The sequence below is a fragment of the Clarias gariepinus genome, chromosome 16 (assembly GCF_024256425.1).
Source record: "Clarias gariepinus isolate MV-2021 ecotype Netherlands chromosome 16, CGAR_prim_01v2, whole genome shotgun sequence".
Taxonomy (NCBI): Eukaryota; Metazoa; Chordata; class Actinopteri; order Siluriformes; family Clariidae; genus Clarias; species Clarias gariepinus.
In genome coordinates this window covers 27,411,366-27,425,874 of record NC_071115.1, presented here as the reverse complement: position 1 = coordinate 27,425,874, position 14,509 = coordinate 27,411,366, and the positions used below count along the sequence as shown (strand labels likewise).

Sequence of the window (14,509 nt, the reverse complement as noted above, 5' to 3'; positions counted from 1 at the left end):
AGATGGCCGGACATTCTCCTTCAGGATTTTTTGGTAGACAGTAGAATTCATGGTTCCATCTATCACAGCAAGCCTTCCAGGTCCTGAAACAGCAAAACAACCCCAGACCATCACACTACCACCACCATATTTTACTGTTGGTATGATGTTCTTTTTCTGAAATGCTGTGTTACTTTTACGCCAGATGTAACGGGACACGCACCTTCCAAAAAGTTCAACTTTTGTCTCGTCGGTCCACAAGGTATTTTCCCAAAAGTCTTGGCAATCATTGAGATTTTTTTTAGCAAAATTGAGATGAGCCTTAATGTTCTTTTTGCTTAAAAGTGGTTTGCCTTGGAAATCTGCCATGCAGGCCGTTTTTGCCCAGTCTCTTTCTTATGTTGGAGTCGTGAACACTGACCTTAATTGAGGCAAGTGAGGCCTGCAGTTCTTTAGATGTTGTCCTGGGGTCTTTTGTGGCCTCTCGGATGAGTTGTCTCTGCGCTCTTGGGGTAATTTTGGTCGGCCGGCCAATCCTGGGAAGGTTCACCACTGTTCCATGTTTTTGCCATTTGTGGATAATGGCTCTCACCGTGGTTCGCTGGAGCCCCAAAGCTTTAGAAATGGCTTTATAACCTTTACCAGCCTGATAGATCTCAATTACTTTTGTTCTAATTTTTTTCTGAATTTCTTTGGATCTTGGCATAATGTCTAGCTTTTGAGGTGCTTTTGGTCTACTTCTCTGTGTCAGGTAGCTCCTATTTAAGTGATTTTTTGATTGAAACAGGTGTGGCAGTAATCAGGCCTGGGGGTGACTACAGAAATTGAACTTTTAACTGTGATAAACCACAGTTAAGTTATTTTTTAACAAGGGGGGGCAATTACTTTTTCACACAGGGCCATGTAGATTTGGAGTTTTTTTTCTCCCTTAATAACATAATCTTCATTTAAAAACTGGATTTTGTGTTCAATTATGTTATCTTTGACTAATAGTTAACGGTTTTTGATGAGCAGAAACATTTAAGTGTGACAAACATGCAAAAGAATAAGAAATCAGGAAGGGGGCAAATAGTTTTTCACACCACTGTATATATATATATATATATATATATATATATATATATATATATATATATGTCAGAAAAGATACAGTGATTAATTTTCAATATTCTTATACTGTGTGTATTTAATATAAATGTTATATATGTAAATAATTACTTTTTACCAATGTTAAAATATACAGGTATCTGATATTCAGCATGAATCCGCCACAGCTATAGGAGGGAAACAGCTGCTTCAGCTTCGCTTTGGGAACTGGAAATGGCGCCATCATAGCCAAGGCCCGGCTAGGATACCCTGGATTCTGGTTTGTCTCCACCGTTACTGGATTATGATAGCCATGCCGGCTTAGTCACTTTTAACCTGCTGCTGCTAGCAAAAGACTAAGAGTGACCTTCTGGCCTTTTCTGCAAACATGGTGCTAAAGACCCTTCAAGAGATGTCTCCATTTTATGCCCATTTCTTCACAATACAAAAGGTATGATCAGTGATATAAAGATTTTTTTTTTCTGTAAGTACTGTAGATGTACATTATCAAGACAGTGGGGTTTGCTTTTTTTTGTGTTCTGCTTTCTCAGATTGCTACCATAAAAACACTAAATAACAAATAGTTAATTAAATGGAAAGATTAAAGTATTGTATATACATCACTTTACTGTATACATTACAGCACCCACTAGATAAAGACAATTATTTTAATGTTAGGAGTAAAATACCCCATTTATATAATAGTGCCAGTGACCATACTGAGGTTTTTAGTCCACTTAATGTATGTAATAAAAAATATACTGTTTGCTGATTAATACTGAGAAAATATTTACAGTTTTTGGTGCCTGATGTGTCATTACACAGTTATATCTGTACAGCACTTCATATGAGCAGATTTAAATTGTAATTGTTTGTTGATATGGTTTCTATAAGGCAGAGTTTATTTTGCAGTCATGGAAGGAGTGTCCAGGGGCAGGACATCGTACCAGTCAAAAGTGAAGCCATAACTTTTCAGAATAAGTTTTTAGAAAATCTAGATGGTACAGTAATGCTTTATGGTTTTACAGCAGCATAAACTTCAACTTTGCACAAGCGAGAGAGAGAGAGAGAGAGAGAGAGAGATGCGAGTGTTGATACTTTAATTGCCTGAAATTCTGCATTTCAAGCCTAGTCAAATAACAGCAACAAAATTTTCCAAACAGCAACATTATCCAAATCACATTTACAAAGCAAAAATGTACAGCGCCATCTGTTGAATTTTGGAATGAACACATTTTTTTACGTGTTACTGTAAAGTCCGCAGAATGAAGATATGAGATCATGTTCATTAATTAGATTTTAATTGCACACTCATCACCATGTATTAAAAAATGTACAGCAGCATCTAAGGGGCATATTTTAATGATTTTTTTTTTATTCTGTATCAGTTATTAGCAAAGTTTAGAACATGTCTAGCGCCCTCTGTGGTAATGAAATACACAGATTTTTTTTTTTTTTATAGGGGCATATTGCATTTCAATTTTAAATGCAAATATCTGCTCTTCTCATGGGCAATTGTGATGAAACAAAGGCTATACATTACATTAAGCTCAGAGAAATACGCCAGTGAAAACTGCATTTGCTTTGCATTGTCCCCACCTGATGACAGTCATACAGTATGATGCAATTCCATATTAGATTCGTCATGAATGTGAGTTGTTGTTATTCAGCCTGTTCTATCCTTTTTAACTTTGAGCACCTTCCCCTTTAAACGTCTCTGCACGGCCCTGCTCTGTAATATAAACTCATTACTGATATATCCCATCCACTCTAGAGCTTTTCTTGCAATTGCAACTGAATATGAAACCTTACAGGGGATGGAGAGACTCTGGCCTGGCTGGACTGTCATGGCAGCAGGCTGAGTCAGTTCCTCACTGTGATCATCTGTGGAGGAAAGCATACTGTATGGTGATATAACCCTATAACATATTCTGTCAATTTATTGTTATTGAAGTAAAAAAAAAATGAATTCGATATCACACTTACAAGAAGCAGCTGTAAGCAGGAGCAGTAGATATGTGGCGAGCATTATGTGTGTTGTTTGTACTGGGGTCTAATCTGTTCTCCAAAGTTTAACAGAGAACACCACCTCATATAAATACAGTAGAGTGATGTCCAGCCCTGACATATATTTGCATATCTGGTGATGATGGGAAGAAAATGTACTTAAATATATTCAAACATTGCGAAAGAGATTCATATTTTGGAGGACTAACAATATACAGTTGTTTCATGACAGCCACTTCTGTACCAGCTTTTTAATATCAATAACAGAAAAAAATTACATACAAAGAAGCTTAAAACAAAATATACCTTATAAATTTAAGCTTATAGATATTAACTTGGGGATATTGTTATCACATGTTTTATAAAAATCAAAGGAAAGGCACCAATTGGACTTTATTTATTTTCCAATAAACTAAGTTGGATCTATTTCCCCTCAATATAAATAACAGTCTGAGAGTTTTTGTAAGGGGAATCCACTGTTCTGTGTCACTGTGACTCTCTTGCGCAGTAATACACAGCTGTGTCTTCAGTTTGCAGATTCTGTCCTCGAATTGTTATTGTGTTAGTAGAAGTGTCTCTGGAGATGCTGAATTTATTTTTCAGTTTGTCGCTGTAATATAAACTCCCAGCATAGTTAATAAGTCCTATCCACTCCAGAGCTTTTCCTGCAGGTTGTCGGATCCAACCTGTACCATAGCTCGTAACTGAATATGAAACCTTACAGGTGATGGAGAGACTCTGGCCTGGCTGGACTGTCATGGCAGCAGGCTGAGTCAATTCATCACAGTGGACATCTGTAGAGGAAAACACAGTGATATCACACACAATATACAGTATACGGTACATTTATTGTTATTGTAGTAAATAAATAAAATTAATAAAGCACTTACAGGAAGAAGCTGCAAGCAGGAGCAGTAGAGATGTAATGAACATGGTGTGTGATGTTTGTACTGGGGTCTCCTCTGCTTCCCAAAGTTTAACAGAGACCATCACATCACATACATATAGTGATATTCAGTTCCAATGCTTGTATTTGCATATCTACAGAAGAGGGGAGTCTAAAGGATCTAACTGGTTCTTCACAGTATCAATCATTTACCAGGTTTAGAACAATGACTTAATAGCTTTATCCCATAGCACCACTGAATCTTTAATTTTGATCTGTTAATTAATTTTCTATAACAGCAGCTCTGACATTAGATCAACAAAGTTATATAAAGGAGCTTTATTGTTATACAGTCCTGTTTCTGTAGTGACAACATGTGCTGGGATTTGTACAGAAATGCTTATAAATCTCAAAAGGATTTTACAGACATTTTCGGTAAACTAATACAGATTATTAAACGTTTATAGCTGAAATCTTGAAAGCATTTAGTCACATTCAAAGGACAGAAATGTCTTTGTAGAGTGTTCACAAGAGAGAAGTTTGCATTTAAAGAATAGCTATTTATAGCAGTTATAATGCAACTAATATTTGAATACTCCTCATTAATAAACATAATAACATGTATTATGTGTCATTGATTAATTAATTATACAACATAACTGTGTGCACACCTGCAGTAATAAAAAAAAATGTTTCACAGCTGTCTGTTAAAGAAAAATAATCAACATCACATTAAGTTGCTCACCCCATAAAACATAAAATCCAGTCAGATGCTTTATTCATTTTTATTTTGGTTTATCTGTTTTTGTGCACACTCAAAAACACCATATGTATGTTTCCAGGGTAATTACAGAGGCAAATTAGACGAGGAGTTTTTCAAAGGTGTAAAGACTTGCTCTGGTCACAGTGCGGGTTTAAGAATTGAACAGTGCTCTGTGGCAGTGCAAGTTAAACACCAATCATTTCCAATCATTTGTTCTGTCTGTGAAAGCATTTCACATTTATACACAGTCATGTTTTCAGGTCTCATGGTTTTTTGAAGGCCACTCCGCATATCCACTCCAAATATGAATAAAAATCTGATTAGAAAAGATGAAAGGATTATGGAAGGAGTCTTAAAGTCCATATTTCTTCAGGAAAAAGTAATGTGCATTTTCTGTTTTGTGAAATTGTATGATATACCACCTACCTAACTTGAGCACAACTCCTATGAAGCACTGAGAATTGTTCAATCTGATTAACTTGCACAAGGTAATATTTTAAATAGTTAAAAAATTACTTTACTCTACACACCATGGCACTCACTGGACAAAAACAATTGTTATAATTGGAAAGTTGGTGGTTCAAGCCCCAGCTCCACCAGGTTGCCTCTGTTGGGCCCTTAAGCAAGGCCTTTAACCCTATCTGCTCCAGGATTGCTGAGTCAGTGACTGTCCAGGGGTAGAAGCCATGCTTCCAGGTTGAATCAGCTGAACACAGTGAACACATTTTAGACTAAAGATCATATTAATGTTGTTACTGTACGCCAGCAGCAGCAACAGCAGTAGGGATCCAGAGATCATTGTGTGGTTTGAAGCAGAATAAGTAAAGGCTTTGTATCCTCGTTGCTTAAATATATAACATAAAGAGACATTGGCATATAAACACTCCTTATCTGAGAGTAAATGTCACAGATTCCAGATTTCTGATTGAGTTTCAGTTTTAATAAACAAGAAAAAAGTGTGATAATTCTTAATGGTTGAGGTTATGCATGAACAAGTGTTTTAATATTATATTTAGAGAATATAAAAGAAAATAACCACGGTACATAATGAAGACAGGGATTGCTTTTATAATAATTATTATTATAACTAAATGTTACCCAAGTTAAAGGAATAGTTGCTACAAAACCTGGATGTGGCAGAAGCTATCACCTGTTGCTACCTGATTCCTGAGGAGGCAAGTGTTGGAAAATATAAAGGGTTTTCAGCCCTCAAGTTTTGATAGTGTAGTAGTCATTGAAAGTAGCATTTTGTGTTGACTTTGAACAAACTACTTGTTATATTAGTTGTGTTGAGTTGTTTAAGTTCATCTTCATCCACTGATTTATTAAACAGGTAATAAAAAAAAAAATCCAATGAAGGTTGAATAATCGTGTGTGCGACTATAAATAACTGGATAATTATAACTTTTTTGTAGAACTATAAGACAGGTTGTTTTAATATAAAAGAAAACACACAGTTCTGTTTAATCTAAATGATGACACGATGTCGTATGCAGTCAGAGCAGTTCTACAAAAGGAAAATCTGTGGTCATTTAGGTCAATTATAACTGTGTATTTATGATGGAGTTGGTTCTTCATGCAGTATGATGTGTTCTTCACTGTTATTTAAATATTAAGATAAGGAAACTTTAATAATTAAATTTTTTAAGAATAAATTAAAAGGTATTGCATGGACTTATACCACATGCCAGTTATATGTTTAAATCTAATTTTCCATTACAATACCTCCATTAATAAGTTCATTTTAATATTATTCTATTGTATGAACTTACACATGACTTGTATGCTGTATATGCAACGTAAACGAACAAAAAATACTGTTATGGTGTGGAGGGGTTGCGGGATGTCAGCATGCCAGGAAGTTCGTTGATTTTATGCTGAGCCTGATGCAGGGGTTTAGAGAGGAAGTTATGTGGATGTGAGCTACAAGAGTAATTATGCATACTGTACTTGTGGGAAACTTCTTCCTGTTTAATCAAAAACAGCACAACAACAAACACACCAGTCACACACAAAAACAAATACTGCGACAAAGATGACATTTCTCTACTGTGTTAGAAGAAGTGTTTACCGTTTACCGTTTAACATTATAATTCCCACCATACTTAGCACCAAACTAGAGGACCTGGGACTCCACATTAAGCTGTTAATGACTTAAATAAATTCATAAAAACATGAAAATGACTCTACAGGAAGTTTGACACAGGGCAATAATAAAGTGTTATCGACATGATAATGTTTCAATAGTGAGGCATTAAGGAATTGAACAAAATTATACAGAGTACTAAAATGAAATCTCACCGTTGCTACGGACATGAAGTGAAATTAAAAAGTACAGATAAGAACTTACAGATAAAGAGCTTGTGACCAACTCCAGGATATCCTACAGGACAACAATGTGTTTCTTATTAAATATGAATAAAATTGTGATGTAACTACTGTAGTGCAATGTGCTTTTATTGTAAATAAATTTTATGGAACTTGATGTATAAATGTTATAATGATATTAAAATTCATGAACAAAATTTTACTACTGTCTTTCCAAAGTTTGTTTAAAATAAAATGATTAAACAACATATATTTTAGAAATTAAAAATGATATGGTAAATTTATCATCATCCTTTATTATGAAAATAACAGAAATTTTTAAACTGAAATTTTGGATTAAAACTTAATTTTCTCGCGTTTGTTTTTTGTCCTGATGCTAATGAACAAGACCCTGAGCACAAATTATGCTTTTAAGAGTCTTTACCGACCTCCACTAAGCTTTCCAGAGATCGTAACAAACTTGCATCTGTTTAGATTCAGCAGCAAATTCGGGCTCATCAAGTGAGTCACATGACTATAGCAACCATGTGTTTTTGTACTGGTATCTAAGATGAGGTATCACTTTGTGTAATGGGCAAAGTAACACACTGCAGTGTTTTCTGTCATTAGGCTGCTCATGTACAGGTACACCTGTGTCATACTGTTGTCTCTGGAGATGGTGAAGCAAACGTTAACTGTGCTGAAGTATAGTTTCTACCACTGTTGTCTTTAGTTGCAACCAATCCCAGCCCTTTTAGAGGAGTCTATCTGATCCAAGCCATCCAGAAGGCTAGATGCTAGATGCTGTGCAGGTCAGTGTATGAGATTGATCAGGTTTGATGATTACTGAATCAGACTCGATCAGTGTCTAACTGCAGGAATCTGAAATACAGGAATATACATGATAGGTGTTTCACTGTAACACCAATAACACCTAGAAATTACTGAACTGTGTCCAATCCCCTTAAGAAACTGGCTGAAATATAGAATTAACACCAGTCGTAGGAAAGATATGTTGAAAGCGCGGGGGCGGGTCCGAAATGCAATGCGAACATGAGCATCTGACATTCTTTTATTTTTAACATTTATTTAATAACAACCATTTATTTGGCAATAAACCTTTTGGAAAGAAAACCGTCTACTTTTTGTGTACATCTTTTTTTTCTGGGCTGCTTTAACATAATTCCATTTACAAAAACACTTGCAAAGAAAAAAAAAGTGATTGGCAAAAGGGACGGCAATGCCGTCGACCTCTAAAGGTTAATGAGCAATTAAATACAGACTAGTTAACAAAAACAGTAACTAGGTCATGCTGTTGCACATTTCAGGCAAAATACATAAACACTTAAAAGTTTCCTGAAATACTACAGAACTAAAAAGTTTTGTGACAGACTCAGGATGGAAAAAAATAACCTGTGGGCATTTGGTTGTAAAATGTGATGCACTGAAGAGGTATCATTGTTAATCTTTTTTTCCCCCTACAGTAGTGTTTCCTGAAGTGTTGTATTCCTTTAAGACCTTTCTTTTATTCATGTGTTTTGAACCATCATCAAAAATAACTCAGTCATCTAAATTATAACTCAATTGTAAATTATTATGTGAATTAATATTATGTAATGTAGCAATCGAATAAATTTATAGGAAGTCAAAAATTGCTGTCAAAAAAGCGAAGCAAAGAAATTTTGAGACATTTAGATGTATTTAATTTCAAACAACTAACATATTTATATTAATATTTTATGAATAACTATGGACTAATTACGCATTCATATTTTTAAAAGTATAAATGATTAGTAGTAGTATAAACATGCTGCAGTATTTCTAAATTCATGGACAGAGGATTTATTTAAACTAATTCTTAAATATTCTGTACAATAAAGGGATGTACAGTTCAAAATGAACAGGTGTTGAAGAACAATTAACAATTGTGTGTTTAAAATAAACAACAATTATCATGATTATATTAATTTGGATGTGAGAAAGTAAAGCTTTGACTTAGATCTTTATTAGCTGCTTTTAAAGGATGTTTAAACATTAATCTGAGTTTTTGTAAGGGGAATCCACTGTTCTGTGTCACTGTGTGTGAGTCTTGCGCAGTAATACACAGCTGTGTCTTCAGTTTGTAGATTTTGTCCTTGAATTGTTATTGTGTTAGTAGAAGTGTCTCTGGAGATGCTGAACTTATTTTTCAGCTTGTCGCTGTAATATGCACTCCCACCACGGCTAATGTACCCAATATACTCCAGAGCTTTTCCTGCAGCTTGTCTGATCCAAGCTGTGTGATGGCTTGTAACTGAAGATAAAGTCGCACAGGGGATGGAGAGACTCTGGCCTGGCTGGACTGTCATGGCAGCAGGCTGAATCAGTTCCTCACCGTGGACATCTGTACAAGAAAATACACTGTGATATCTCTCACAATATACAGTATGCTGAACATTTATTATTATTGTAGTAAATTAGGATATTTTATATTATTTAAATCACTCACAGGAAGCAGCTGCCAGAAGGAGCAGTAGAGATGTAGAGAACATGGTGTGTTTTGTTTCTCTTCTCTGTTCTCCTGAATTTAAGAGATCACATCATATAAATTGAGTGATGTCCAGCCCTGATGCTTGTATTTGCATATCTGATGATGGGAGGAGTTGGTATTTTAAACCATGTTTAAAATTAGAAAAGCAATAATTGTAATTTTTGGTGCGAAAAACTGTTTCTTGATCAATGCCCCTTTTACATTAGAAACCCCACTAACAACAGAATAACACAAACATTATTAATATCATATACATAATATATGTCTTCCCATAATGTCAAAAATTGTTTTTTAAAGCTTCCATTGGCCACCGCAAACATAAAGAATTATTGGAGCCTTGTGTTTGTGTGTATACTATGTGTGTGTGTGTGTACTTATGGCACTGTCACTATTCATCTTTTAACTTGTCTATAATCTGTGAATATTTTATAATGTGAATGTGATTTGATAGAGTTTCATACAGAGTTTCTACAAAGTTTTCTACATCCGAATGAACATCATGCATAAGTATAGTTGTCTGGCAAAATGTTATATAAATCTTAAAAAATCAGTCATTGTCAGACTGTTTCTTCCCCACAGTCAGAATAAAAACATAAAATGGTAGAACTTTACTTGTGGTTGAGGTAGAGGCAAAAAAAAAAGACTATACTGCTTAGTTTATTTAGTCACAAAACAAATTTACTGATATTGTTTAAACCTCACAGGTCTTAAAGTTTATTGTTTATACATGTATAAATTAGGTGCAGGTGAAATGGTATACAGGACAAGGCCAAAGACTGACTATGAATCTGATTGTCTGGAGTAGATTTGATTGATAAAGTTTTGGACAAAATGGTTTGGTCAGCCCTGTATGTCTTTGATCTCTCATAATGAAGAAACCAGACATATATTTCAAACAGTGTGGACATTTTAACATGTACTTTGCTATCTGGGCTAGGATTTGTTCCTGCAAAATCATCTTTTGTAGGGAGCCAAGACAGAGGTTGAATAATGAGTCTGTCTGAAGTAATCTAAAAAATGTTTTGCTAAGTGTGATTGGCCCACACAGTGAATGTCACATTTTGACAGCTATGCATCTCAGTGAAATGGACACAATACTAATCAAGTCAGTTTGTAATTATGTAATGACTTTTAACATGTTTACCATGCATCTGTCAGAATTATTATTTATTCAATGTTAATTCATTTTCGAGTTTGTTGCATTAGGGATCTTAAACTTAATACACCAAAAGGATACACCATGCTTTGGATGACATCAATAGCTTTCTGTACTGGGAGTTTTTGTACATTGTACTGGGAGTTTTTGTACAAGGATGTCATTGTTCTGTCTCATTGTGGTTGACGAGCGCAGTAATACACAGCTGTGTCTTCAGTCTGCATGTTCTGTCCTGTCAATGTTACTGTGTTGCTGGACGTGTCTCTGGAAACCTGGAACCTGTTTTTCAGTTTCTCACTGTAGCCAGTGCTACCATCATGACATATCCATCCGATCCACTCCAGAGTTTTTCCTGCAGGTTGTCGTATCCAATGTGTACAGTAGGTACTTGTTACTAAATATCCAGAGACTTTACAGGTCAGAGTCAGTGACTGACCAGGGGTTACTACTGAGGATCCAGTCTGGATCAGCTCAACACTGCAAACACCTGTTGAATTGTTTAAAAAAAAAAAAGAGATATTTTTAATGTAACGACGGAAAAAAAGCCACAAATGTATTATGCGTCACTTTTAAAAACACTTACAGTGTATGGCTGCCAACAGCAGCAGCAGTAGGGTTGCAGAGATCATTATGTATTATTACCAAGTCAGTCGCATGAGAATAAACTGTGTGAAGTATGTTTTTCGCAGTTTATGTGTTGAACTCTGATGCTTTTATTACAAGACCTTTAACTATAAAAACAGCCTATGTGTTAAAGATAACACACTGTTGTAAACAGGTAGTATAATTTCAACTAATTATTAAATATTTTGTACATTAAAATGACTTCAAAATGGTTTAAAATTAACAGTTTTTAAAGAATGTATTTTTTAATTAACAACTATGTTTTGAAATTAACGAAAACGATTTTTTATTAAACCATTATTTTTGACCACAAGTGATTATATTTATTCAGTTCTGACTAAGATTATTAGTTGCTGCTTTGAGTGGATGCTTGAACATGTGTCAGTGTTTGTGTAAGGGGAATCCACTGTTCTGTGTCACTGTGTGTACTTTGCGCAGTAATACACAGCTGTGTCTTCAGTTTGAAGATTCTGTCCTCGAATTGTTATTGTGTTAGTAGAAGTGTCTCTCGAGATGCTGAACTTATTTTTCAGTTTGTCACTGTAATATAAACTCCCACTCCAACCACTATACCCAATCCACTCCAGAGCTTTTCCTGCAGGTTGTCGGATCCAAGCTGTACTTTCACTTGTAACTGAATATGAAGTCTTGCAGGTGATGGAGAGACTCTGGCCTGGCTGGACTGTCATGGCAGCAGGCTGAGTCAGTTCATAACTGTGGACATCTGTAGAGGAAAACACACTGTGATATCTCAGACAATACATGGTAGAATGTTATTGTATTTACCATATTATAATTATATAAACACTTACAGGAAGCAGCTGTCAGCAGGAGCAGTAGAGATGTCGAGAACATGGTGTGTGTTGTTTGTTTTCTCTGTTCTCAAATTTTCAACAGAGATTATAATATCTTATAAATAGTGATATCCAGCCCTGATGCTTGTGTTTGCATATCTGGTGGTGATGGGAGGAGTTAGTATAAACACTCATAAAATAAGCATGACATTAATTTCATGGAGTATATGTTTTTTTTTTTTTTGTTTGTTTTTTTGTTTTTTTAAAAAAAACATTTTTCTTGGACAAATGTCTTTTTTATATTTTATGTTGTAAAGAAAATCATATTAACACATTTAGATAATATTCTTTTTGGAGTCATATGTCCTATCATAATTCCTAAGTGGGAGGAAAAGAATGGGGTATGTGAAATATTATAAAGTAAATTATATGTACAGGTATTAGTTTTTAGGCTGCTGAGAAATTGCTAAATATGCTGTATAATCTGAACAATGAGAAGTGTGAGTAGACCTGACAGTTTATGGAAAATATAAAATACTTTGCACTACTGTTCAAATGTTGGTTAAAATTAACTTTGTTTCGTTTTTCATTCAACTTGATTATAATCGTTATATATTTTAGAATCTGAATAAGATTTAATTGTTTTTCAGTTTTCTTTTTTTTTTTAAGTTTGACATTAGAATGAACATCAGACATATGTATAGACATGTGGCCAAAATATTATATAAATCTTAAACAGCCAGTCAGTGTCATTTTATTCTTGTCTTTGAAATCAGATACTGTACAGTATGTGAAAACACCTGCGATGCTTCCGCACAACGGTCAGAATAAAACCTTGAAATAGTAGAACTTTATTTGTGGCTGTGGTAAAGGTAAAAGTATATATTTTTTATAAATATCTAGACTAGACAATGCTGTCTTTTTACCACATGATAAGGGTTGAAAAAATGCATATCTAAATAATTAGTATGTAATGAAAATATTTCTCCCTTTTTTTTTAGAAAACTATTTTCCTCACTAATTAATTTACTATAATAGCACTTCCAGTATGCCCCCCCACACCTTTTTTTTATCTTTTATTCAAAAAAATATTTTGTGCTAACTGAGTAAAACAGTAGTACTGTAGGAAAAATTACTCTCATTAACGTGGGTTAACAATAATAACAACAACAACAACAACAACAATAATAATAATAATAATAAAAGCAGAATACCATACAGTAACTGCTTGGGAAGAACACCTATTACAACAATAAATAAATCACATTTAATATTACAATCTGCTTACAGTAATTGTTCAGCCACCAACAAAATGCAACATTTCATTATTATACTGCAAAAAATCTGGACATCACTTTACTGTATACATCACAGCACCTGAAGGATAGGAGCTATATTTTTTCATGTTAGTTATCATAGACACAAATATTAATTAAGGACAGAGAAAGTTAAATTTCTTTGTGTCATATGAAAAGACAGCATAACAGTTGTAAAAGTTCCAAAAGTCTTCCCAGATTGGAGTTTTCCCAGGAACCCCTGTACTGTTATTATCATGTAGTTTGTTAAGCACTCGTTCATACTAAGCTGTCTTAGTCATTATGTTGAGCCTGAACTTTCCCTTTGTAATATTTGGCATAAGCACATTGTCTCCCAACAAACAACTTTGGTGATAATGGTATTGTTGTTTCACGCCATCTAGTATAAAAGTACCTCTGTCCTTTTGACATTTCCAACAGACATCATTAAGTGTCAAAACCATTGTGTTAAGTCTAAGAGGTGTCAGATGAAACCTGTGAATTGTCCTCTAGCTTGTCCTGCAAATGTACTGTACCTGTGTTTGACAAAATTCTTTTCCACTCTTTATCCCCTATTATAATAGCCATATCCTTTTCCCATATTTTCTTTAAGTTGATGCAATCACTGCTGAGCAAATGGTTGGTCATCCTATAAAATACAGAAGTTTTAGAAAGTATAAGACATTTAGAAAGTCTGTGACAATCTTCCAATGAAAAGAATCAGTCAAAAAGGAGATTAAAGTTTTTATTGGTAAAATTGGTTGCTTGCTGTATGCAAGGGCTACACGAACAGGACTGGCTGGATTTTTTTTTCTTATCGGCTACATCAGTCTTCTCTTGTGGTGGATGTCCAACAAGTTTGTTTAAAGTCTGCAACTCCTGAACTCCTATTAAAACATTTGAGATTTGCCTAAACACCATTCAGCTACTCAATTTCCAACTGTTTGAAGGTTGAGAGGTGGGCTTGAGCTTGACGGTCAGCTGCTGCTTACCTGACTGATGATGTGAAGTTCTATTTTCTGCTGAGGGAATATTTACGGCTCATGAGGAAGTGTTTTTGTACAGCTCTGGAGTCTGTTGTG

General features: G+C 34.7%; 1 gene segment (V, D, J or C); it reads right to left on the bottom strand.

Moving 5' to 3' along the window:
* Positions 1 to 3,558: 3,558 nt before the first annotated feature.
* Positions 3,559 to 4,048, bottom strand: LOC128544709 (Ig heavy chain V region 914-like). The segment is given in 2 exon segments: positions 3,559 to 3,866; positions 3,963 to 4,048. Coding segments are annotated over 2 exon segments (351 nt in total).
* Between the last annotated feature and the right edge of the window lie 10,461 nt (positions 4,049 to 14,509).